General features: G+C 45.8%; 1 protein-coding gene across 6 annotated transcripts; it reads right to left on the bottom strand.

Annotated features, from left to right (window-relative positions):
* Nucleotides 1-3,212: 3,212 nt before the first annotated feature.
* On the bottom strand, nucleotides 3,213-26,221 carry Lrrc2 (leucine rich repeat containing 2). 6 transcript variants are annotated; one of them, XM_040740165.1, is made up of 9 exons: nucleotides 25,669-25,805; nucleotides 21,619-21,765; nucleotides 18,629-18,836; nucleotides 17,801-17,957; nucleotides 14,482-14,618; nucleotides 9,703-9,848; nucleotides 7,523-7,678; nucleotides 5,753-5,889; nucleotides 3,219-3,677 (listed from the first exon to the last, which is right to left on the bottom strand). In XM_040740165.1, exons 2-9 carry the CDS (start codon nucleotides 21,741-21,743, stop codon nucleotides 3,628-3,630), a joined length of 1,116 nt encoding a protein of 371 aa, XP_040596099.1. In that variant the 5' UTR covers nucleotides 21,744-21,765; nucleotides 25,669-25,805; the 3' UTR covers nucleotides 3,219-3,627. The 6 variants fall into 6 exon arrangements, with proteins under 6 accessions (XP_040596102.1, XP_040596101.1, XP_040596100.1 ...); XM_040740164.1 differs by lacking the exon at nucleotides 25,669-25,805 and adding an exon at nucleotides 25,951-26,221 and having other exon boundaries at nucleotides 3,220-3,677; XM_040740163.1 differs by lacking the exons at nucleotides 21,619-21,765; nucleotides 25,669-25,805 and adding an exon at nucleotides 19,363-20,664.
* Nucleotides 26,222-27,237: the final 1,016 nt, after the last annotated feature.

Here is a 27,237-nt window from a genome sequence, read left to right as displayed (position 1 = left end):
TGAAGGTTTTCTTCTCTTTGCTGTTTTCTCCATGGGGGTGTTTGGGGTAGGTTTGAGATCTCATGATATAGTCCAAGTTGGTCTGGAACTTACTAGGTAATCTAGGCTAGCCTCATGCTCATGTCAATCCTCCTGCCTCAGCCTCTCAAGTGCTGGAATATCGGATATGACCCACGACACTCAGCAGACATTTAATTTTCTTAGGGCTCCCTCCTGTATATATTAATATATATGGTTTTGCCCTATCGTGAGGGGCCAGAATCTGAAGTGTTGAGGACTCAGATCCTTTTGGAAGTCTTGAACCGGGGATCTCCTCAGCACGTTTTGCTCACACCCTCTGTCAGTGTGGGAGAGCGTGAAATGGAAGCAGTAACTGAACGTCCGGGTTCTCAAACGATGATCGCCATGGAGGGACAAGCAGCTACTCTGCGATGGGGAAAAGATACTGAAGAGAGAGACGCCTTTACAAGTCCAGTTGGGGAGATGCCCCAGCAGAAAATGCTGCTCAAGTACGAGGACCTGAGTTCGGATCCCCAGCACCAGTGAAAAGCAGGGGGTGGAGTCATGTAGTTCCTCCAGGCTGGGGGCCTGAGACAGACAGCTTACAGGGAGTTACTGGCCAGTCAGTGCAGCCAAAAGAGCAACCTCCAGGCTCAGTGAGAGACTCTGCCTCAATAGTAACAACAGTTAAAAACAACACGGTGGTGAAGTCAAGAAACCCCTGCATCAACCTCTGTATCCTCACAAACCACTACACTGGCAGCATGCGCGCGCGCACACGCGCGCACACACACACACACACCACTACACTGGCACACATGCACACACACACACACACACGCAGGAGGAGGCTTTTACACAAAAGTTTGGTTTTTATTGAAATAAAACTTACATAAACTATGAATAGTCTATTTGTGTAAAATTCTACACTTCCGCCTTTACATACACAGTTCTCATATCTTGGTATAAAACATGTACTTGAGTATGAAATAAAATTCTGAAGTCATCCAAGTAGGACAACTCATCAGTTTGAAGGACATGGAGTTTACAGTGAGGCCCCTTTTTCTTACTCTTCATCGTTTAGCCTGCTTCTCCTTGTTTTGCTTTTTGTTCAAGTAACCCTCTTCTGAGACGACCATCTCTATGTGACTGGGAGATGCTACCTGTTTTATATCTATTAAGGATAAAAATGTCTGGACTTAATTCAAACTACTGACACAGGCAAAATACCAAGGTGCCAATTTTAATCTTTCTTCTTTCCATTTTCTCTGTGTGTAGAGCACGGGGTATATGTGTGTGTGCGTGTGTGTGTGTGTGTGTGTGTGTTTGTGCATGGAGAGGCATGAGTTTGAATCATCTTCTGTCATCTTTCTGCTTTATTCACTGAGCTAGGGTCTCCTATTCAAAACAAGAGCTTCTGGTGAGCTTGACTAGCTAGTCAGTTTGCTCCAAATACATCCTGTTTCTATTTCCCAGGACTGGAATTACAGGTGGGCCACAATGCCTATTTGCCATTTCCATGAGTTTCTCTGTTCCTTAGATTTGGGTAGCAATACCTTTAATTGCTGAGCCATCTCCCAGCCCTACTAACCCTTTTGTTTTAGTTTTTTGCTTTATTTTAATTAATTATGTGTATGTGGTAACATTTTAAAGTTATGATTATGAAAGCAAATCAGTTTTTCAGGTTAAAAAAAAAAAGTAGGGGCTGGAGAGATGGCTCAGCAGTTAAGAGCACTGACTGTTCTTCCAAAGGTCCCGAGTTCAATTCCCAGCAACCACATGGTGGCTCACAACCACCTTGAATGAGCTCTGATGCCCTCTGCTGGTATGCAGGCAGAAGATTGTATACATAATAAATAAATAAAATATTTTTTTAAAAAAAGTAAACCCTCCTGACTTTTTAAATCACAGATAACCTCATCCCTATCCAATCCAACAGGTTAGGCCTACCTGTATAGTATGGTAGCCACAAGTGGTTATTTAAATAAACACCATTTAAAATTTGGTTTTCGACGGTCTTCAGACACCAACTGTTCCGTGCCTGGACATCACGTCATGCAACAACACAAATTCAGAATGTCTCTCCGCTGCAAAGAACGTAGCGGCTGCACTGGACTACACCCAGGGAGTCCCCTTATGCAAATCAGGATCACACGTGCATTTTCCCTCCTGTCTTCAAGACAACCAACCAGTCACTTCCAGTCTGTTTTAGTCTAAGACACTGGTATAAAAATAGAAGCTTCACATGATTCTTCCAGTGGTGTAATTTGATACAAGAGGAGAGAGCCCTGCCTTTGACAATGCAAACTAACATCCCAGGGACTCCTTCTCGCCCATGGCTGCACTCCAGTGGGCAGAGCCCTCCAGGATTCCACATGGCAGTCTTCCTAGGAGGTCACCAGTATGGACCCCTCACCAGGTCACCTACAGGAATGAGCCCTGAGGGTATTGCCTATGTCTTTGTTCTAATGCCCCAGGACGACCAGGTGACGGGCCAGGGCAGGATGGCTCCCCAAGCACAGCATTGGAAGCTTCCTAGGCCCGCACCACCTGAGCATTGAGTGCCAATGCATTACATACACAGCCCTTCTTGCCAACCTTCAGACCCAAATGATACCTTTAATCTCTCCTGAGAGTTAAAGCACAGTTTAAAACGCACTTGCCGGGCTGGAGAGATGGCTCAGCGGTTAAGAGCACTGGCTGCTGTTCCAGAGGACCAGGAATCCATTCCCAGCACCCACATGGTGGCTCACATCTGTCTGTAACTCCAGTTCCAGGGCTTCTGACACCCTCACTCACATAGACAGACACCCAGGCAAAACATCAGTGAACATAAAATAAAAAATAAATTAAAAAATCATTCTTGCCAGAATGAATTTAAAATGTGGAGATTAGCAACTTGTTTACACTCAAGGAGTGTTATTCTCAATAAAAATAAAAAGTATACTGAAACATTTTCAAGGTGGTAAATCCTCTTTCATTTACGACCCTCTAGTCCTTGATTCCTGAAAATACTACATCCAATTTCAAAACTCATTCTATATGCTATATTTTTTAAAGAATGTATTCCTGCCGAGCGGTGGTGGCGCACGCCTTTAATCCCAGCACTCCGGAGGCAGAGGCAGGCGGATCTCTGTGAGTTCGAGGCCGGGCTGGACCGACAGCCTCCAAAACAATACAGAGAAACCCTGTCTCGTAAAACCAAAAAAAAAAAAAAAAAAAAAAAAAGAATGTATTTCCTAAAATATTAAATGTGCATTATTTAGAACAGGTATATGCAAATGTGTCTAATAATATTAAATGTGCATTATTTAGAACAGGTATATGCAAATGTGTCTAATAATATTAAATGTGCATTATTTAGAACAGGTATATGCAAATGTGTCTAATAATATTAAATGTGCATTATTTAGAACAGGTATATGCAAATGTGTCTAATAATATTAATACATAAGCAAATTCAGTCTTCCCGTGTTTGAATTTTGAAAATTATTTTTCTTAACAGTGATGATGGTAGTTTCTAGACTTTGTCCTTCAGCACAAACTACAATTCCTATAAGATATAATACACATACAAAGATGTAGCATACAGGGCGGTAATATTTTGTGGTCTTTGGGTGGATCAGGTCAAAGTTGAAGGCTGAACGACACTTTGGTGGTGTAACTGGGAACAGCTTCTGCAATAAAGAAAAATATACACTTAGTACTCATTCACTCTTCTTAATTTATTTTATGTGTGTTTTGTCAGCATGTATTTATGTATGTATGTATGTATGTATGTATGTATGTATGTATGTACGTGCACCATGTACATACCCTGTGTTCCTGGAGGTCAGAAGGGAGTGTCTGAGTCCCTGGGACTAAAGTTACAGCCAATTGTGAGCTGCCAAGTGGGTGCTGGAAAACGAACCGGGGACCTCTGGAAGAGCAGCCAGCGCTCTTAACCTCTGAGCACCTCTCCAGCCCCTTATTAATTCATTCTTATTATGAAGTATAACCACAATGTAGTGGCTTCCGTTGGTGCTTCGTATTTTAAGTGTAGAGAGCATGTACGCAGCGTCACCAGGGAGTAGCCAAGTATAGAAGTGTTTAGATCTAAGATGCTAACACTCATTCTCTTTCTTTTACGATCTTTCCAGTCATGTCCCACAGCTACCTCCAGGCTCTGGGAACTGTCCGAGCATATAATAACAAAAGCTGATGAAATCGATGGGAAAGGACATGGGTCTGAAGATGCAGGTGGGAAGCGATATGGTTTATAAGAGATCAGGGCTATTTCTGGACCCAGCATGTTCTTGCTGGGTAAACTCAGCCTTGTTCCTCCCAGTATTTAGTGTCCAGGTTCTCCCTTCGCAGTCAAGTTGCATCCATGGATGGCCTATGCCGACCATGAGAAGTGGTCCGATGGGAAGTAGTCCCCCCATCAGGGGACTGCGGGTGTGCGCAGTAGCAGAGAACTTGTCTATCACACACCAGACCCTAAGTCTGAACCAAGAAACAAAACCCTTCCCAGCCTTTCCTGAGTCATCTGACCACCTACATTCCTCAGGAGAAAACATGCTGTAGAAAAACAAGCCTGAGCGGGCCTGTTCCTTAGCGGGCCAACCGTAGTGTTCTCCTTTTTTGTGACATTTATACAGGTATTTGGTTTGGATAAATTGACGTTTTCAAATTTGTAAATCAGTTTTTGACTTGGAATCTTATTTTCCTATTAACTTAGAATACTATTTTGTCAACACAATTAACTTAAAGGTCATTGAGAGGGAGGCAAGGGGGCTCCACGGATAACGGCACTCACCACACAAATGAGCTGGTCTGAGAGCGATTCCCAGAACACATGGAGGGAGAAGGGAAGGATGGACCCCATAAGGTTGTCCCCCGACCTCCACATGCACACCTAAGCACACGAGCCCCGCCTCCCACATCAGGCATGCACGGGCGCGCACAGTAATATAATAATAATAATAGTTTTCTTCTAATTTAAAGGTTACATAGTAATACAACTTCCACAGTTTGTGTATTTCTCAGGCTCTGTGTTCTGTCATACAATTGATACAGGTACCAAGCATGAAGTATGCTAGGCAAATCTCACATTTCATGCAGGAGACCTGTATAAGATCAAACCACACATTGCCGAGAGGTGGTGGCACACGCCTTTAATCCAGCACTCCGGAGGCAGAGGCAGGCAGATCTCTGTGAGTTCGAGACCAGCCTGGTCTACAGAGCGAGTTCCAGGACAGTCTCCAAAGCCACAGAGAAACCCTGTCTCAAAAAACAAAAACAACAACAACAACAACAAAAATCCCAGCTTGGATACAGGAGGTGGGCATGCAGGCCCACCCCTACTAAGGGGTAACGTAGCTACTGGGAAAGGGATTGTCAGTCTCCTTTAGGGGTGCAGCCCCCGCTGGGTTGACCATGCTAGTGGAAGGCCACACATCCCAGAGTATATGGGCGACACCAACTATACCTGATGGGCTTTTTAAAACAGAGAGAGAAAAACAAAGCCGGGTAAGAAAGGTGGGTCAGCCCAGGAGGAGTGAAGGGAGGGGTAAGTATGATCAAAACACATTGTATGAAGTTCCCAAAAAAACCAATAAAAATGAGAGAAAAAAGCCTCCTGTTCTAAGAAAATGCATCACTGGTTCACAAATAATTTTTTGTCAGTTTGACTTATGTTGGTGCACGCACTTCATGGGCAGGTGGGGTTTGTACGACACGGTTCAGGAGGCTTTAAATATTCCCAGCTCACCTCTTTCTCTAAGATCTTCAATATATGCTTTCATGAACTCTTTATCAAAATGCTGGCGGTCCTGCTCACTCTCTATTGTTTCATCCATATCTTGACATTGGGTCTTATCAATAGGATTGTCCATAAGGCTTATAAATCTGTTGGGGAAAGTATGGAAAGTAGCACATATTTACTGTGAATGCTCAACTGTAGCACATATTTACTGTGAATGCTCAACTGAGAAACTCCTCTTCAGTGGGTTGGAGAAATGTCTCGGCAGTCAAAAGCACTGGCTGTTTTTCCAGAGGACCAGATTTCGATTCCCAGCACCCACATGGTGGCTCACAACCATCTATGACTCCAGTTCCAGGGGATCCAACGCCTTCTTCTGATCAATGAGGATGCCAGGCATGCATGTAGTATACAAGCATGCAGGCAGGCAAACAAACACACTCACACACATAAAATAAAGTAAATACATTTGTTTGAAAAATAAGAATAGAAGAGGCAGAGGCAGGTGGATCAGTGTGAGTTTGAGAACAGCCTGGTCTACGTGATGAGTTCCAGGATAGGCTGGGCTATGGAGAGAGGCCCTGTCTCTCTCTCTCTCTCTTTCTCTCTCTCTTTTTTTTTTGTTTGTTTTTCGAGACAGGGTTTCTCTGTGGCTTTGGAGGCTGTCCTGGAACTAGCTCTTGTAGATCAGGCTGGTCTCGAACTCACAGAGATCCACCTGCCTCTGCCTCCCAAGTGGTGGGATCAAAGAAGTGCACCACCACCGTCAGGAGAGGCCCTGTCTCAAAACAAAAACAAAAACAAAAACAAAAAGAAAAAGAAAAGGAATATACATACATATATACACATATATAATCACTCTGATTTCTTTTTTATCAACATTTAAAGAGTGTGAAGATCTTTTTCCTGAAGCAGTAGTTTCTTTAATTGGCCTATTTTTCATTCTTTCTTTTTTCACTCTACCACTGAGCCCTATGCAGCCACCCATCATTATTTTTCTTTTATTAATACCCAGGGACTGGGGATGTAGCTCAGTTGGCAGTGTGCCTCCTTAGCAGGCACAAAGTCCTGGTTTTGATCCTGGACCACATAAAGTGTGCATGCCTGTGTTCCTAATTCTCGGGAGGGAAGCAGGAGGATGAGGTGTTCAAGGTCAGCCTCGGCTACACAGTGGCTGAGTCACATGAGACCCTAATAGAAATGAGAAGATACGAGTCAGCCAATCAGATTCCCATTTTCCCTTTATCTTGATCTCTTTATAATGAAAAATGAAGACATATGCAAAGGTTCCTGGGGGCGCAGTCTCATGCCTTGTCATCTTCCTATCTGCTGGGGAGTAAGCAAGACTTCACCCCAGATTGGAGCCTGTATGACCTTTGCATGGATGGCTGTCTTTGTTTTGGGTTCACTAAGGGACATCGGAAAGATGATGCAAACATGGAGGATTTCTTGAACAGTGTCTGGCGCCTACCCAGGGCAACAGGGATGTGACAGCTGAGAGACAGATGAGAGACCCAGCCTGTGTCCCCACCTCATGCTGTCCATTGGCAAGTCGTTTTTGTAGTTCCAGAAACGCAGTGATATGTACTAGCCTGGGTATGTGAAGAACAAGCAAAGCCCTTCAAATCCTTGTAGAAGGCGGAGTAGGGTCAGATTCTCAGGTGCATGAGGGTCACCCAATCAGGCTGCTAAGACGGCAGTCTGGAGCCAGAGGCCACTGGCTTTAGCCTGTGTCACGGGGGGCCCGTCCCCAAAGCCCTCCCACCCCCGAATACTTACTTCAGAGGTGTGGAGGCATCACAGAGGGCAGTCGGGAGCTCCACCAGGTCATCCCCACTGACAACCAGTAAGGTGAGCTTTTTCAGGTTGAGCATGGCTTGAGGGAGGTAGGTCAACTTGTTTTTATACAAGAGGAGGCTCTGCAGCTCTTCCAGCCTATGGAGAAGCTAGGGTTCAGGACAGAGCCACTACAGAAAACTGCAGGGAACTGGGTGCTCCCACAGGGAAAGCCGGCTGCACTCACCACCACCAAAACATCTGTGCACCCACGAGCTCACTCTTCACGTCTAGATAAAGTTACGATCTTTTTGTTTTGTTTTGTTTTGTTTTTTGAGACAGGGTTTCTTTGTGGCTTTGAGGCTGTCCTGGAACTAGCTCTTATAGACCAGGCTGGTCTCGAACTCACAAAGATCCGCCTGTCTCTGCCTCCCGAGTGCTGGGATTAAAGGCGTGCGCCACCAACGCCTGGCAAGTTACAATCTTTTTAAAAGTATACATACTACTATGAAGCTTTTGCTCTACTGACTTAATCACCCACTGAATACACAGATTTAAGCACTGCATTTTTTTTTCATGCAACTTATTCTCTCACTATTTGTTTATTTGTTGGTTGGTTGGTTTTTTTAGACAGGGTTTTTCTGTGTAGCTTTGGAGCCTATCCTGGAACTCTCTCTATAGACCAGGCTGGCCTCGAACTCACAGAGACCCTCCTGCCTCTGCCACCACACCCAGCTCTCACTACTTTTAACATAAAGTAGGGAGAAACCCCCGGAACAAAAAGGAAATGCAAAAAATATATCTTAAGCTTGTTTTATTTTGCTTTCTAGTTTACTCTAGTCTGAAGACCCTCCCTCCAGATTTTTTTTTCATTCATTTACAAAGTCTTGTGTAAGACCACAAATATCTCAAATTTCCTGTCTTTTCAAACACAAGTCTCACTTGGCCACATTAGCACAGGAAGGCATTCATTCATCACAGGGACCAAGAGTAAAGTCACCTGAGAAATGTCACGCTCAGGCCTAAGCCAAGGCTGGTCTATGAATCATAACAGTTTATTTATACTTCCATGTAAATAAGAGTGTAGACTCTGCTGGGCAGTGGTAGCACACATCTTTAATCTCAGAGCTCCAGAGGCAGAGGTAGGTAGATCTCTGTGAGTTTCAAGGCCAGCCTGATCTATAGAACAAGTTCTAGGACAGTCAAGGCTATGCAAACCCTGTCTTGGGATAAAAAAAGTGCAGACTCCAAGAGGACACAGGTTGTATTTCATACATTAAGTCCAGCCCACTCTCCGGGCCCAACATAAGAAGTCTAATAATATCAGTGGCATGGAAGACTGAAGCCTAATCAAGAGGCCCACAATCTGTAATCTTTGCACTCGGGAAGCTGAATCAGGAGCATTATGGGTTCCGAACTCTTCCAAGCAAACCCCTAACTCAAAAATAAAAAATAAAAACAAATAATAAAAATAAAACAAAAATCTCTCCTAAGCTGTCTGTGTAAGGACCCAGTGTTTGGGAGGTAGAAGTAGGAAGCTCATGAGTTTGAAGCTAACCTGGGCTACTTTGCAAGACTCTGTCTCAAAGGAAGGGAGAGAAGGACGGTGCAATGAGATAGCTCAGAGGTGAGGGCAGCTGCCACCAAGTCTAAGAGCCTGAGTTTGCTCACCTAGACCCACATGGTGGAAGGAGAGAAACAATGCCCTCAAGTTATCCTCTGCCTTCTATTCCCAAGCACACACACTCAATTTTTAAAATGCTTAAAAAAAAAAAAAAAAAAGAATCCAGGTGTGGTTTTGTATACTTTTAATCCTAGCATTTGGGAGGCAAAGGCAGGCAGATCTCTGTGAGTTCAAGGTCAACCTGGTCTATTTAATGAATTCCAGGACAGCCAGGGCTAGAAAGGAAGAATCTGTCACTAGATAAATAAATAGGTAAATAAATAAAAAGTAACTGAAGCAAATCAAATTCACCAAGACAATGAAGATGTGTTCAAATGCATACATACATACATGTCTGGCACACAATGGAATCTGTCTTATTCTATTGTTTCCTAGAGCCAAGCTCCAGAAAATTAGTTGATTTCAAAGGATATCTGTATACTAGCATATCTAAAGTGTTAACGCTCTGAATATGTTAGTAATTAGTTCATCCACATCACCTTAGGATGCAAATAGCTACCTGTCTATATCTTGTGGCAGGTCGCTCAGATTATTGTTGCTGATATCCAACCACTGCAGACGACACATGCGCAGGACACAGATGGGTACACTGGAGAACTTGTTTGCTGAGATATCTACAAATGTCACTTGCTTCAAATTACTCAACTGGAGAGGGATAAGAGAATATTCTGATTACCCTCTGGAAAGTTAACCCTGGTTGTTAACTCGGCAGGACTGAGAATCACCATGGAAACAAGTCTCTGGGCAAGGCTGGGAGGGATTATGTAGATTCAGTTAATTTGGAAGACCTCCATTTAGTTGTGGCACCATTCCCTAGGCTGCTTTTAAAAAGGAGAAGCAAGCTGAGCACCAGCATTCATCACTCAGCTTCCTGGCCATGCAGTGTGACCGGCCACCTCAGTCATGCTCCTGCTGCCATGACCTCCCTGCCATGATGGACAGTACCCTGGAAGTGAGAGCCACAGGGAACCCCTCCTTCCATGAGTGGCTCTTGTCAGGTGCCATCTAATGGCTTCAAAACAGGTGACTAATACACCTTGTGAAATGAGAACTAAGTTCAACTGCAATGTTTAGAATGATTTCTTCCTCAAAAGCATCCATTAATATATGAATATATATATATATATTTATATATCAGACCCAGGGACTGGAGAGATGGCTCAGTGCTTAAGAACACTGACTGCTCTTCCAGAGGACTTGGGTTCAATTCCCAGCACCCACATGGCAGCTCACAACTGTCTGTTACTCCAAGATCTGACACCCTCATACAGGCAAACAGACGTACATGCGTCAAAACACCAATGTACATAAAATAAAAAATAAACAGATCAAAAAGAAAACAGAAAGAAAAACTAGACCACTATGTGTTTTGGAGCACCTACTATGTATCATTCACTGTTCTTCCTACTGGGGAAGAACACTATGGTTGCCCTTGAGGGGCTGATAGCTTCATATATAAGCAAAGCAACTCATGTAGTAAGAGCCTACAACAAGTTTCAACTTGCAGGAAATGAAGGGTGATTTTACCCAGTAGTATGAAGGAATAATGGTCAGGGGTCCAAAAAGATTTCATGGAGAATAGAACACTGGAATCGGGTCTCCCAGGTGGGGAATAGCATATGCAAAGTCACAGAAGGTAGAGAGTTCAAGTCTTTTGTTGTCATTTTGTTTTGCTTTACTTGTTTTTTTGACACAGGGCCTCACTATAAAGCCCTGGTTGTTCTGGAACCTGTTATGTAGACCAGACTGGCCTCCAATTTACAGAGATCAGCCTGTCTCTGCTAGGGTTAAAGGTGTGAGTCACTATGCCCAGCTAGAAAGTTTAAATTTCACAGCGTGTGGTGGGGCAAGGACTGTGTTAACAAGTTTTGACAAGTCTTGAGGAAGCCAGCATCTGGGTGGGTCAGGTGCCACCTTAAAGATCCCCTGATCTTCTCTGACTCAGGGTTGGGCTCTTCTGCTGAGGTTTAGTATCCACGGCTCTTGTCTGCAACGTGCCAAGTCAAAATCATGGGGGAACATATTACGTCAATGTAAGCCTATGAATTTTGAATAAAGTTGAACAAACATTTAACATCTGGAAGTGGTTGTGAAAGTTTGGTAGCTACTATGAAACATAAAAGAAGCTAATTTTCTTACCGACTTATTCTGAGCATCCATGAGCACGTTTTTAGGCCACCAAGATGGCGCAGTGGGAAAGAGCCCTTGCAGCCAAGCCTGGTGATCTGAGTTCAGTCCCCGGGATCTACACTATGGAAAGAAAACCACCTCCCAAGAGTTGTCCTCTGACTTCCACATGCGCCTACACACAGGCTCGCACACACACAAAACAAACAGTACCATAAAGACCTCGAAAAAGCAGTTTCCAACACTCTTAGAAACGCAGGGCTGTTGGACCAATTAGGGGCGGCAGTGAACAGCGGAAGAGAAAACCACTGGGCTTACGCCCATATTTAGCTTAATATGAATCCCATCTTCATGTCATCAAATACACTCTACCAAAGGGACACGTTCTGATTATGTTCTTGTCTGGAATTCTGAAAAATAACCTAAAAATCCAATCTCAGAGGCTAAAGCAAGAGGATTGGTTGTCTGAAGCCAGACTGGGATATACAGGAGACCTTATCTCTTAGAGAGAAACAGAAAGGGTGGGGAAGAAGGAGAGAGGGAGGAAGGAGAGAGACAGAGACAGAGACAGAGAGAGAGAGATCCATTAAGAGTTAAACATTAGATTCAAAATAGCAGAAGAAAGACTCAGAGTTGAAAGGTAGGCCAAAGAAACTCTCCAATCTAAAGAGGTTTTAAAAGATGAAATCTGAATGGATGATGGCTCAGTGGTTTAGAGCATGTGTTATTCTCACAGAGGACTGGGGTTCAATTGTGCCCAGTGTAGCTCAAAACCATCTGTAGCTCCAGTTTCAGGGGCTCCAACACCCTCGTCCAGCTTGAGTGCACCAGGCATGCATGTGGTACATGTATACACATAGAAACAAAAACATGTATACATATAAACAAGCAATACGGGAAATTCGGCAGCTAAGTGCACTTGCTGTTTTGCAGAAGACCTGAGTTCTGTTCCCAGCAACCACACGGTGGCTCACAACCATCTCAAACTCCAGTTCCAAGGGGTTCTGATGCCCTCTTCTGGCTTCGGAGTGCATTGCACTCCTATGACACACATAGGCAAGCAAAACATGCGAAGATGAAAACCATAATATTTTCTGGATATTTCAGTCACCTTGTACCTGCTATCATAAGGTCTGTGGCAAAGACCTTAATCTAAGGATAGAAATTATATAGTGCATATATTTTTGTTTGTTTTGTTTTGTTTGAGACAGGGTTTCATGTGGCTCCGGGTGAGCTACCAACTTGCTATGCAGTTTAGGATATCCTTGAACGCCCTGATCTTCCTGCCACCATCTCCAAGTGCTGAGGTTACTGGCTTGTGCCACCAGACCCAGTTCATGGAGTTCTGGGGATCAAACCTACCCAGGGCTTTCCGTATCCTAGACAAGGACTCTACCAACTAGGCAACAGTCCCATTCCTAGAAATACTATCAGAAGAAGATAAAGCAAAATATCTCTCAGTTTCATTTTATGCCTATTTAATAGATGACGTCTGTTATCTAGAATGCAGATCCTGGTTTACTTATTCACTGAGACGAAGCTGGAAATAAAGGGGTAAATCTCTTTTCATATGGTCCTAACTGGTTGACATGGTCCGCAGAGGCATATGAAATTTAAAAGTAGTCATTAGATTCATTTTGTATTCATGGAAAAAGTGGTTTTAAATGATCGTCTGATAAGGCGGAGCAGAGAAAAGTGACCAGAGCATCCTGCTGGAGATAGTTGCTGCTTCCAAAGTTCTCACAAAGCGTTGCCTACCAGTTATCCTAGAAGGGAGGCTCTTATTTCATTGCACACTGCTGGGCGGGAGGCAGTGGTTGCTAACAGTTGACAATAGCACCCATCTCACCCTGAATGTGCGTGGCAATGGTGGGCAGTCAGGGCCCAGCCTCCCTGCTCAGATCTGCGCATGCGCTAACCTCCCCCCACCCATCCACTCGGATGTTCAGAGTGGAGGTAAGTTAGGTTATCTTTCTCTGTCTTGACCCCGTGCCCTGCATGCAGTCAATTCTCCAGAGATTACCCTGCTCACCACCCCTTCACAGCCCAATCCGAGAAGGTGTGGTCAGTCATTTGCACTTGGCAAATTCTTTCTTTTAACTCCCACGATGTAGAGTTCGCATGCCACAAACATACCCATCATGGATGCACAGTGTACCATAACTCAATTTCAGGCTATTTCCACCACCTATGCTCAGATTTTCTTCCTCCCATTGGCTGTTATTCTGTGGTCTCTTTTTTTTTTTTTTTGGTTTTTCGAGACAAGGTTTCTCTGTGGCTTTGGAGGCTGTCCTGGAACTCACTCTGTAGACCAGGCTGGCCTCGAACTCACAGAGATCCGCCTGCCTCTGCCTCCCGAGTGCTGGGATTAAAGGCGTGCGCCACCAACGCCCGGCTTTATTCTGTGGTCTCTTATCACAAGGTAATCGTGAATCTACACATGTTTCTTCCTGGAAATTTCAGGCAACATTCTTTTAAATCTGGTTTCTTTTATCTAGGGGGGTTTTTCAAATTCTTCATTTATGTCATAATAAATATGGAGTTAGGCAAAGATTTTAGTTTCCCCAAAACCTTCTATTGATCTGATTGTCCTTTTTCTATTGAATTTTCTTGGTGAGTTTGTTGAAAAATCAATTGATTGCAAGGTGTTGCACACCTTTAATCCCAGTACTCCGGAGGCAGAGACCATCAGATCTACGTGAGTTCAAGATCAACCCAATATACAGAGCAAGTTTCAGGCCAGCCAGGACTACATTGCAAGACTATTCTCAAAATAAAATTACAATATATATGTAAATATATGCATATATTATAGAGATTTATCTCCAAAATCTCAATTCTGTCCCATTTTTCTGTGTGTCTGTCTTTATGTTAATTCAATGCTGTAACACTATAGAAAGCTTTGAAATTGCATAATGTAAGTTCTCTGGTTTTGTCCTACTTCAAAACTGTTTGACAACTCTTATATTTTCATGTAAAGCCTGAGAACAACCTAGCAATTAAAAGAAGAAGAAAGAAAAAAACAACCTAGAGGTTTTAGTAATGGTTTCTTGCAGTATAGACCACTCCATAGGTAATGGTTTCTTGCAGTATAGACCACTCCATAAGTTAAACAAAAATAAGTCACAGAGCAGAGGAGTTTGTGCCTTACTTCAAAGGGGAGCTCCATCAGGTCCAGATTCCCAGAGCAGTCCAGTCTCTCTAGATTCTCACAGTCTCCCAGCTCCGGGGGAATACTCCTCAGATGGTTGAAACTCACATTGAGTTCTTTCAGGTTCTTCAAGCGACCTGGCAAGACAAAAAGTTAACCTCTGTTGAGTAAGTCCTTCAAAGTCTTTTTGGAACAGAGACAAGCTGGGCATGGTGGCACAGACCTTTAATCTCAGTGCTCAGAAGACAGAGAAAGGCAGATAGATCTCTGTGAGTTCCAGGACAGCTGGGGGCTACACAGTGAGTTCCAGGCCAGCCAGGTCTACACAGTGAGTTCCAGGCCAGCCAGGTCTACACAGTGAGTTCCAGGCCAGCTAGGGCTACACAGTGAGACTCTTTCTCGGAAACGAAACAGACAAACAGAACAGAAACAACTCTCAGGGTGATGACAGGGATGGCAGTGAGAGCCTACATCTAGCACTTGAAACACAGGCAGGAAGGTCACAGGGTTCTACATAAAGGGCTTGTCTCAAGAAGCAATTCAAAGGGAGAAGAGGGCAAAAAGGCATGCAGACGTAAAACATGATTTGGTGTTTGCATAACGGGCATTCTCTGTTAAACGTCTGTCCGCCTTATGCCCCTCAGTCTTCAGGCAGCATTTCACTGCTGCTGCTGCTGCTGCTTCGTGGGTTTTGTTGGTTGGTTTAATCTCAGTGACACTATAGTTAACATGCACAGTAGCCACTTTTTTGCTGCTCTAATAAAGTATAACCAAAAGCAACTTAAAGAAGATAGTTCGGGGCTGCAGAGACTGCTCAGTGATTAAGAACTCTGGCTGCTCTTCCAGAGGACCCGGGTTCAACTCTCAGCACGCACAGGAAAACTAATAACCAACTGTAACTCCATTTCCAGGGGATCCGACACTCTCTTCTGGACTCTTTGGGCACTGTATGCACATGTGCACAGTCATACAAACAGGCAAAGCAACGACATAAATAAAATGTTTAAAAATTGAAAGAGGAAAAAAATCTTGGTTCACGGTCCATGATGGCATAAAAGGCACAACATGGAAGCAAAAGCAGGAAGGTGGCCGACCGCATTGTCCATCCGCTGCAGGAAGCAGAGAAAGTAGAACCCTCAAAGCCCAGTCCCACTGACATACTTCCCCGAGCAAGGTTCCACACCCAAAGGTTCCTTCCACGTCTCCCAAATAGCACCACTACCAGGAGACCAAGTGTTCACATACAAGAGGCTGTAAGAAACATTTCCGACTCAGACACTCCAGGGTCTTTGTCTTCTGTCTCCAGGCATCCACAGTGTGCAAACCCCAGGATGAGTTCAATCATAGGCCTTGACTGTAAGATCAGAGCAGCTCCTACGATAGCAGAAACTGCTGGTGCTTGCTGGTGGGCTCTGACAGGCACGAGCCAGAAAAAGCAAATGCCTCAAGTTCTGTATGTATGATAAATGACTAAAGGGGGCAGACTGTTTGCGGACTGCATGAAATATGTCATTCTTTCAACTATAATATGCCATGCTTCCCAAAGATACAGAAGAGACTTTCTCAGGTGAGATAGGAACACATCCAGGAACATGGGAAATTATCAGAATGATTGAAAAATACTGCATTCTAGTTCTTTTGGAGGGGAAGAGGGTTCGAGACAGGGTTTCTCTGTGGCTTTGGAGGCTGTCCTGGAACTCGCTCTGTAGACCAGGCTGGCCTTGAACTCACAGAGATCCGCCTGCCTCTGCCTCCTGAGTGCTGGGATCAAAGGCGTGTGCCACCAATGCCCGGCATATTCTAGTTCTTACTCTTTTTTAATATTTATTTTATTTGCATATGTATGTGTATGTACCACATGCATGAAGGAGACCTCTGTGGTCAGAAGACATGAGATCCCCTGGAACTGGAGTTACAGGCAGTTGTGAGCTGCCATGTGGGTGCTGGGAATTGAACCTGGGTCCCCTGCAAGAGCAGCAAACATTCTTAGCTGCTGAGTCACCTCTCCAGCTCCTTAGTTCTGATTCTTGCTTGAAAATATATACAACCAGCTCCAAACTAAAACCTAATACAGTAATAAATACACAATAGCTGGGCAGTGGTGGCGCATGCCTTTAATCTCAGTGCTAGGGAGGCCGAGGCAGGCGGATCTCTGTGAGTTTGAAGCCAGACTGGTCTACAAAGCTACACAGAGAAACCCTGTCTCAAAAAACAAAAAACACAAAACAAAATATAAAATAAGTACATAATAATACTCCAAAAACCACATCTTACACATCCTAAGGAATTGGATACTTTATCATTCTTAAACTAATTTTAAATTAGTAAACCAAAAATGATGGTATACTTTTGCAGAATATAAACCTTCATATCTCCTGTTATTTTATAAGACAGTAAATATAATTTACCAGCCTCAAAACAACTAAGTGAATGAAGTACACTATGATCTTCCATGCTACAGATAAGGAAATAGAAAAATGGATTGTCAGGGCTGGAGAGGTGGCTCAGAGGTTAAGAGCACTGCCTGCTCTTCCAGAGGTTCCAAGTTCAATTCTCAGCAACCACATGGTGGCTCACAACCATCTGTAATGAGATCTGGTGCCCTCTTCCCTCTTCTGAAGTGCAGGCACACATGCAGACAGAACACTGTATGCATAATAGATAAGTAAAGCCTTTTTTTGAAAAGACAAGAAAAATGGGTTATCTGAGTGACTTTCCCAACTTACACGGTGACCTCCCACGTTGCCCCTGATTGCTCCTCCCTCCTCTCCTTTGTCAGAGCCATCAATGTTGGCTGTACAGGAGACTCTTGTAGGGAAGGGTTCTTGCTGTCGGTGGTTTTGTTTTTGTTTTGGGGGTTGTTTTTTTTGTTGTTGTTGTTGTTCTGTTTTGTTTTCTGAGTCAGGCTTTCTCTGTGCAGCCCTGGCTGTCCTGGAACTCACTCTGTAGACCAGGGTGGCCTCGAACTCACAGAAATCCACCTGCCTCTGCCTCCTGAGTGCTGGGGTTAAAGGCGTGAGCCACTGGTGCCTGGCTCAGAAAATTCTGAAAGTGCTGCCCACTCTCATGACTTCAGGTTTCTAAGCAACTGTGAAATTTCTGTCAATGCTAAGACATGCAGGCAGATCATGGTAGCTCATGTCCCAAAGGGGACACCCGACCAGTGACTCTGGGGACACCGAACCAGTGACTCTGGGAACGGAGAAACGCCTGAGGGACATCCAGGAGCAGGAGGAGGAGGACATGGAGTGTTTGCCCCTGCCCTATACCTGCCTGCTTACCACAGACAAGGGTCAAAGATTCCTGCCAAGTCACTTACCAATTTCAGCTGGAAGACACGTGATTTGGTTTTTTGGCAAATCCAGAATTTTCATGGCTTGAAACAGCTTGATGTATGCAGGAATGGTCTGAATCCGGGTGCTGTGAATGTGCCATTCTTTGAGGTGTGTCTGCTCCTTCAGCGAATCAGGCAGCTCCTGAAACAGAAGGACAGCATCAGTGAGAGGCGGTTCCCCAGTGCCCACCGGACCTCACCAGACCGAAGATTTATTCAGAACATAAACAGCATGTGAGGGCATCAGGGCCGTTCCTGCAGGCGTCAGTGGCGATGCTCATTAATCTCACAACAGCAGATTAGCCTCATTCTGTGACAATAAAATAAGATGCTGGCCAGGCCTAGTGGTGCAAGCCTGGAAGCCCAACCGTTTGGGAGGATGAGGCAGAAGTACCGCAAGTTCAAGGTCAGCCTGGACACTGGCCTCTGAGCTCACACAAGCATAGATGCCATCACGTGCCCCCCCCAATGTAAATCCTAGCTAACACAGAGGACCCGTTTCACAATATTTAAAATCTGCCCTATATATTCCATTCTGGCTTGTACAAACTGGGACATCATGCTAGACATTGACATCTACAAACTTCACTGCACAAATTGAGTCTAAAAGCCTACAAAAAAAATTCCCACATTTTAAATAAGCTTATGATTATGTATTGTTGGTCTGCACCTATAGCTACCCCGGGTGCTTGTGGCCCTCAGGGGTGAGATCTCGTGCCTGTTGCACATCAAACGCTCCCCCCTCCCCCATCTCACTTGCTCAGCTATAACACCCCCGAGTGCCCACTCACCACAGACAGACACTTGACTTACCTTCCACTGAGCCCCTGAAAGCTCAAACACAAATGGATTGCTCCGTTTGTCTCTGTCCTTGACCCGTGACCTCTGCCTGGCGACTGAGTTCCTCTCTATCTTGTCCAGGAGCCTTGTGTTGGTGTCTACAAAGCCGTTCTTGCAGTATTGTGCCTGGGGCACGCCCTTCCTCCTGCACTCCGCCACAAAGTCCCACTCCTCCTTTATCCTAAGACAGGAAGCAGAAGACCACTCATTTCCTAGGGGAAATAAGCAGGCTTGGCCCTCCACTTTGCCGGAACCTGGTTTCCCAGTGTTGGCTACCTAGGGTCTGTCCTGACCTTTCGTTCCTACTGCCAGGGATGCTGGGAAATCTGAGACCCTTCTGTAAATCACTAATTACCACACCTAAAAAAGATGAGCTGAGGGCTGGAGAGATGGCTCAGAGGTTAAGAGCACTGACTGCTCTTCCAGAGGTCCTGAGTTCAATTCCCAGTAACCACATGGTGGCTCACACGTCATCTATAATGAGATCTGATGTCCTCTTCTGAGTTGCAGACATGGAGGCAGGATGTTGTATTCATAATAAATAAATAAATCTTAAAATAAAAAAAGATGAGCTGAGTTAGACTGAGTCTTTGGTTAAACCTCCTATTAAAATGACCTACACATTCTTTCAAGTGTGGTGTCTTTTGGAACTGTATTATGATGTTCTGTCTGTCTTTGTCTCCACATCCCCACATTTCTGTAGGTACCTCCTCAGGTCTATCTGCAAGCGCCACCTTCTCTTAGTCTGTGTTTTTGTGGCAGAGTCTCCGATAGTCCAGTCTGGCCTTGAACTCACTACGCAGCTATGCATGGGCTGTCTTGATCTGTAAACATCACCTTCTGCTGCAAAGTTTTGCTGCCACATTAGGTATTATGGAGGTTCCGTACTTGGCATTAGACTGAGGGAATCAGGAACACTTTAAATAACCCAGCCCTAAAGGTTGCAGTCACAGGACGAAACACTCTGGGGAAAGGTACCCCGCGAGGCTCCGGGTGCTGACACAGGCCGGGAGTCCCAGCATCTGACAGGTGGAAGCAGGGGGACCAGGAGTTCAAGGCCAGCCTCAGAAACACCATTGGGCCAGAGGACATCCTAAAGGTGTCATTTCTCTCCTCCATCATGCAGGTCCCAGGGACCAAACTCAGATCCACAGATACAGCTGTCAGGGCCTCTTCCTGCTGAGGCATCCCCCTGCCTCAGCTTTTCTTGCTTCTGAAACCAAATCAGAAGACAGATCCAGGCAGCATAGTACAAAGATAGCACTTAAACCACACATCTCCCTCTATCATAAATTACAAACTGATATAAATACAGCCTGTAATCCCAGCATGGGGAGGTGCCATCAGGACAACTAGAAGTTCAAGTTCAGCCAGGTGGTAGTGGTGCATACCTTTAGCCCCAGCACTTGGGAGGCAGAGGCAGGTGGATCCCTGTGAATTTGAGGCCAGCCTGGTCTACAAGATCAAGTTCCAGGACAGTCAGAGCTGTTGCATAGATAAACCCTTTCTTGCTGGGCAGTGATAGTACATGCCTTTTGTCCTAACACTGAGGAGGCAGAAGCAGATAGATCTCTTTGAGTTCAAGACCAGACTGGTCTACAAGAGCTAGTTCCAGGACAGCTAGGTCTACACAGAGAAACCCTGTCTTGAAAAAAATAAAAAGAAAGAAAGAAAGAAGAAAAAAAAGACAAACCCTGTCTCAAAAATAAAACAGAAGAAGTTCATCCTTGTTATGCAAGGAGTTCAAAACCACTCTGGGACCCTGTTTTGGTTTGAAAACACGTGGAGCTGATAAGACAATTCAGCAGTGAAGACACTTACTGCCAAGCCTAATGACATGTGTTTGACTCCCCAGAACCAACATGTAGAGGAGAAATGACTCTGGCAAGTTGACTTCTGACCTCCATGAGTATACAGTGACAGGAATGCACATGAGTGCATATTCTAAATTCTTAAAAATAAATAACAAATTTCAGGACAGCCTCCAAAACAATACAGAGAAACCCTGTCTCGAAAAAACCAAAATAAATAAATAAATTTGAGAGGGCTGAAGAGATGGCTCAGAAGACCTGGGTTCAATTCCCAGCACCCACATGGCAGCTCACAACTGTCTGTAACTCCAAGATCTAACACCCTCACACCATACAGGCATACATGCAGGCAAAAACATCAATGCACATAAAATTAAAAAAAACAGATTATTTTTTAAAAATCGATTATAGATAAATTGATTGATGGGCTGATTCAGACTTTACACCTTTTGTTGCTAACTTAAAGCTAACAAACACCTAAGTGGTAGTGGTGGTGGTGGTGGTGGTGGTGGTGGTGGTGGTGGTGGTGTGTGTGTGTGTGTGTGTGTGTGTGTGTGTGTGTGTCTGCTGTATGTGAATCAGATGTATGTAGTCCCCACAGAGGCCATCATGATATACCCTTGAGCTGGAACTATAGATAGCTGTGAGTCGAACCCTGGTCCTCTGCAAGAGCAGCAAGTGTTCTTAACTGCTGAGCCATCTCTCCAGACCCTCAACTTAGTTTTTGTCCTGAACTCTTTTACTCACATTTTGTAAGTTTCTGAGGGTCGGACCGCATTGTTTCAATTCAAGTAGATGAACAAACTGGATCTTACCTAGAATTCAGCTCAACGGGTAAAGGCTGGAAGGCAAGGGAGTGAGCATGGGGTGGTGAGTGAGTTCAGGGAAGGGTCACAAGTGGCCGCTGTGGGGTTGAGCATAAGGGGATTTTTGTGCCACCTCTGTCCTCCTTGGGTCTAGCATAGTGTCCCCCAACTTCAGGTGTCACTGTTAAGGGAGTGGAGTGCCGCAGCACACGGGCTGTGATGTCTATGGAGGAAAGGGGCCCTGAGGGTGAGAAATCCCAGGGAAGAGTTCCCTCCTCCCCAGAAGCCAGGGCCCCGCCCGAACGCCCACGCCCACCAATCTGGAATTACAGGCACCAAAATGTACTTCTCTAGGGCGCTCTTCTCCAGCCTTTCCGCCTCCTTCTTCTGCCATGCTTTGTGTTTCTTGACGCGGGTTTCCCACAAGGTTCTGACAACAGAAATGTCAAACACCACCACTTTGTGTCCCATTTGGGAAGCAGCATAAAGTTACCTATGAAAAAATACGTATGTCAGCTTCATATGCACATAGACTGGGTTTGTGAAACACAGATGCACACGTCAGGCCTGGTGGCGCACGCCTTTAATCCCAGCACTCAGGAGGCAGAGGCAGGCGGATCTCTGAGTTCAAGTCCAGCCTGGTCTACAGAGTGAGTTCCAGGATAGTCAGGGCTTCACAGAGAAATCCTGCTTTAAAATAATAATAATAATAATAATAATAAAGTGTATATGGGACTGCAGAGATGGCTCAGTGGTTAAGAGTACTAGCTATTCTTCCAGAGGACCAGAGTTCAATTCCCAGCACCTACATGACAGCTCACAACTGGTTATTTTTTTCAGTTTCAGGGGATCTGATATCTTCACATCAATGCACCTAAAATAAAGTTAAAGAAATTTGTTTGAGCCGGGCATTGGTGGCGCACGTCTTTAATCCCAGCACTCGGGAGGCAGAGGCAGGTGGATCTCTGTGAGTTCCAGGCCAGCCTGGTCTACAGAGGGAGTTCCAGGACAGGCTCCAAAACAATACAGAGAAACCCTGTCTCGAAAAACCAAAAAAAAAAAAAAAAAAAAAAAGAAATGTGTTTGTTCATGTGTGCATGCATACACCAGTATGTAGGTATGTGTTAGTACCCAAGGAACCCAGAGGCTTTGGGTTGTCCTGGATCCAGAGTTACAGATGGCTGTGAGTCACCTGGTATGGGAACTGGGAACTGAACTTAGATCCACTATAGAAGTGCAATTCCTCTATGGAAATAACTGAATCTCTGATTAGCTGGGGTAAAGGTGGGCACCTCAATCACCCCTGTTTCTTGTGTGACAGGTGCATGGAGATGCTACAAAGACAATGAGAAATGATCTGCATTTCAAGACATAGAAACTTACTTCTGGGGGCAAAAAGCCATTAAAAACTAGAACAATGTAAAACCCTTATTATATTCTCCCACCCGCTAAGAGTCCATGGCACAACACCAACTCCCCCAAAATTGTCCTCTGACCTTCAAACTCATGGTATGGCACATGTGTGACATGTACTCACACACACACAGCAAAAACAATAATAAATAGCATCTTAAATTAAAATAAGAATCAACCAAAGGGGCTGGAGAGATGGCTCAGCGGTTAAGAGCACTGCCTGTTCTTCCAGAGGTCCTGAGTTCAATTCCCGGCAACCACATGGTGGCTCACAACCACCTTGAATGAGATCTGGTGCCCTCCGCTGCCATGCAAGCAGAAGACTGTATACACAATAAATAAATAAAATATTTTTAAAAAGAAGCAAACCAGGTTAAGAGATGCCAGCTAGCTATCTTAAAAAAAAAAAAGAAAGAATCAACCAAAATACCCAAGTAAAGCTGACTGTGTCTACAGCGTGAGAAGCTGGGAGCTTACAGGGTGGAGATGCAGAACGGGTGAGGAACGGAGCAGGGCTGCGCCAACAGGTCAGATTTTCAGACTTTATTATTCTTAAGTGTATGAGTATTTTGCCAGTGTCTGCATCTGTGCGCCATGGGCTTGTAGCGCCCATGGAAGCCAGAAAATAAAGAGACAGAACGATGTCCCTACCACACCTTCATGTCCATCCCCAGACTATCGGGGAGAATACCAGAACACCTGCATGCTGGGATGTATTTCATTGCAGCACTTCAGTCAGAGAATCTGAGGCTGAGCGAGTGCCATGGAGCCACAGAGAGGGGAAGCCCCCGGGGGTGTGGACAACTGTCCAGTTGGGGTGGGAGCAGTGTTGGAAGCGACAGGGAACACAACCATCAATGTAGGTTTAGATGACAAACTTTCCATGTCCACCCAAACCCGGTTAATATCAGAATCCCTTTACAATGTCATTGGCTCCCCAGAGCCAGAGGGCATGACTGGAAAAATGTGTCCCCTGGCACCAGAGCTCTGGTCTCCACTCAGAAGTCATATGCCAGGGGAGAAGAAGGGAACATTCAGATCACCTAGTCCTCTCCCTCGTCAACTGATAGACTGGGCTGTCAAGGGCTTAGGGGGCTGGAGGAGCTCAGAGCACCATGGGAAATATCTGGAGAAGCTTGGAGGAGACCCAACAAAATCTCCCATGCTGATGCCCCCTTTGTGGGTACGGAAAGAGGCCGGAGCAAAGGAAGGAGGGGAAAGCAGGGGCTGGGGACAGCAGGTACCTGGCTCCCCGTGACCATCTATCTGGCTGCAATGAAGATACCCTATAGAGATACCTGTGCCTCTTACCTTTGACTATTACCTACTGAGACAGCCGGCCCTCTCCCTAAAATTGGGATTTCCCCCAATAATCCCATGCTGGGAGAAGAAAAGGCTGAGATCTGGTCCCGCCTTTTTCTGTATCTCAAAAAGGAGGAAACTGTATCTCAGAAGATTTCCCACAGTTCTGACAACCGGTCAGATCATGTTGCAGTAGAGATTGGAGCCTAGGTGATGGGCAGGATCACATGACCAGGACAGTTTAGATGTGCAACACCTCTTAGCTTCTATTTACACTCCAACTCAAGTCAGGACTGTGAAGATGGACCTGGGAGGGGAGTTCCTCAGAGCCTCTTTGTTTGTTCTATTTCCAACAAGGCTACACTGAACACATCCGGTTCTCCACTCTGTACTGATGTCTGTTTAACTGGCCTATCAAGTTAAACAGAGCCTAGCTCTGTTCTGGGGCCCAAGTTAGGCCCCTAACAACTCTCATAATATCCCACCTGCTCTTCCTGCCCTAACTCCTGAGCAGCCAAGCTCCCAGTCTTCCAAGGGCTCCTTGTAGGAGTAGCCTGTAGGGGACGATGCTCTCTCATCAATCCAGCTCCCTCCAAGAGAATGAGGCATCCAGCAGGAGCTGTTGAGGACGCCCGGTGCGGGGGTGGGGGCTGTACTCCACAGCTGGAAGGCAGAATGAGTTTTCCAGTAGAACGGGGGTGGGGCGGTAAAGTTTAAAGTAAGGTCAGAATGACCACCACTGCATCTCAGTTGCGTTCTAAACTGAACTACATTTTATGCTGCCTGATCTGGGTTTCCCTTGGGACGTTTGGCTATTGTTAGAGTAATTTGTTAAACTAGAAGCACAAGTCAGGAGCCGGGCAGAGGGCGCGGAGAGGATTAAGAGGACAGGGGCTGAGTCAGACGGCCCAGGCTGGAACCCTGCCTCCTGGCTTTCTGCTCCCATATCCCTGGGGACAGAGCTGCTGAATTTTCATACAACCGCAGCACCCGGCTCCCAGGCGCGGTGGGGGAGCACCCTGTGATCACTGGATCAAGTGCGGCCTAATTAGGATGGGACGAGTCACCCTCCACCCCACCCCCGTAAGGTTTGGAGTGGGGGGTGCCAATTAACCAAAGAAAAGAGATGGGACAGACCATTGGTCACCAATTAAACGTAAGATGTAAACAAGAGGTGAAAACTGAGGCTCAGTCAGAGTTCTTGGCATGCAGGAAACCCTAGGTCCCTTGCCCACCCTGGGCTGCATGAGACCCTGTTCAAAAACAAGCAACCAACTAACACAATAGAGGTCCGTGGGCGCTAAGGGGCTTTTCCCAACTCGATTCGGTTAGCCCTTCTGTGGGACCGGTGACTAGAGCACGCCCCAGGCCCTGGTGACGGTCCAGCCGAGAAGCCGCCTCACCCGGGCTGGACCATTAATTCTCTTTCGGGTTTCCGATCCCTTTGCCTCGCCCCACCCACACCAGGAGGCGCGCGAAGCTTTAGGAAAGGAAAGACCACTCCCCGACCCGCCCTCCTTGTTAGATGTCAAGCTTGTTTTCCAAGGACCGGGAGAGGGCACAAACAGAAATGATTTATCACCCCCCGGACAGCACTCTGGAACCCAGTCTTGGGCACCTGGGTGGTCCCCTCGAAAGAACCCGGAGGATTCCCGAGGACCTTGTCCCGACAGCAGCCCACCTGAGGGCACCCGTGCGCCCCACGTGCTTTCCGACGCCTCACTCAACTGTGGTTCTTGAACTAAGCACGGTTCAAAGCCTGGTCCTCTCCGTGCGCTTGGATGGTGGCTGGCTGGAGCTCACCGCGCACCAGGTGAAGCCATAAACAGCCAAAGCCACAACGCAGGCGCGGTGGCGGGTCCCCCCCGCCCAAGCAGCCGCGATGCCCACTCAGCTTCTGCGCAGTCGCAGGACAGGCGCTCCCACCCTTCCGCCCCTGGGACCAAGACCACCCGCCACTCACCTTCCGTGTGCGGGTGGGTGCTGACAGTCTCCGGCCGTGGCTGCCACGCTGTAATCCGTTTTCGATGCTGTTTACACCCGCAGAACAACACCCCCAGCGGAAGGACTACCGTGCCTGTGCGCTAACAGGCTATATTTGTAAGCGGATAATATGATCTGGAGGACATGTGCTGATTATCTATCTATTCTATGTGACTCAGCCTAGCAAGAGACAAAACAGATCTGGTCGGGGAGGGCTTGGCACCCGGGCACAGCCGGCTTATTGAAGGAGCCCGGCAGTCAGAATCCCGGCCCCCACCCCCACCCCACCCCCATCCCCTAATACCTCCACAGAGGGCGGCGCTTTGCAGCTCGCCTTGTGTGTAGAACAAAACGGTGCTGAAGGGAAAGCATTCTGTGGTCTCAGTACTCTATGGCTAGAAGCCAAACAAGAAACATGATCAGAAAATCCATAGGAAGGGATCAAGGTTATGCAAACACTTTTTGCGATGTTTGAAGCAATACACTGAAGTCTTGATTTCATCCTTGTGTGTTTGGGTTTGGGTTTTTGTTTGTTTGTTTGTTTTGTTTTGTTTTGTCTGTCTGCTTGCTTGTGCGTTGTATCCTTAAACATTTGCTACCTGGGAACGTAGTCTTACTGATGGTAGACACTGGAATGACACCCAGTGAGTAACAGAATTCCTGTGTTCTCCCAGGAATCTAACCCATTATAAAAAGAAGGGTTCTTCACACACCTTGGTCTGAACCTGGAGTCCTGGAGTTTACCCACAATCCCGCAGTCAAGGTCATCCTCTGTCTAGGCTTGGTTCAAGGCCAACCCAAGCCAATTAATACCCCACCCCACTCCTCAAATAATAGGCAAGGTGATGCACACATGTAATCCCAGCATTTGGGAGGTCAATGCAGGAAGATTAGACTTTAGGTCATCCTCACCTACATGTGGAGTTCAAGGCTAGCCTAATCTACTTGAGACACTAACTCAAAATTTGAAAAAAAAAAAAAGCCGGGCGTTGATGGCACATGCCTTTAATCCCAGCACTTGGGAGGCAGAGGCAGGCGGATCTCTGTGAATTCGAGACCAGCCTGGTCTACCGATCGAGTTCCAGGACAGCTACCAAAACAATACAGAGAAACCCTGTCTCGAAAAACCAAAAAAACCTCAAACAAACAAATTTGAAAAAAAAAAAAACAACCCTGAATGCTGAGTGTGGAGTCTCATGCCCTTTAATCTCAGTTGTTGCTGGGTACAAATGAGTCCCTAGGTTGAATCCCTAACATTACAATAATT

The sequence above is a fragment of the Mesocricetus auratus genome, unplaced genomic scaffold, assembly GCF_017639785.1.
Source record: "Mesocricetus auratus isolate SY011 unplaced genomic scaffold, BCM_Maur_2.0 Super-Scaffold_100691, whole genome shotgun sequence".
In the NCBI taxonomy this organism is placed as follows: domain Eukaryota; kingdom Metazoa; phylum Chordata; class Mammalia; order Rodentia; family Cricetidae; genus Mesocricetus; species Mesocricetus auratus.
The sequence above is the reverse complement of the archived record's forward strand: the minus strand, read 5'-3'. Positions and strand labels throughout refer to the sequence as shown.

Coding starts and splice junctions, on each gene's coding strand:
- Lrrc2 (XM_040740163.1), bottom strand. CDS start 19,520: ATGTGGCAGCAAAACTTTGCAGCAGAAGGTGATGTTTACAGATCAAGA. Junction 14,619..17,800: donor GTGTCTTCCAGCTGAAATTG/GTAAGTGACTTG, acceptor TTGTCTTGCCAG/GTCGCTTGAAGAACCTGAAA. Junction 9,849..14,481: donor TGATGGAGCTCCCCTTTGAA/GTAAGGCACAAA, acceptor ATCCCTCTCCAG/TTGAGTAATTTGAAGCAAGT.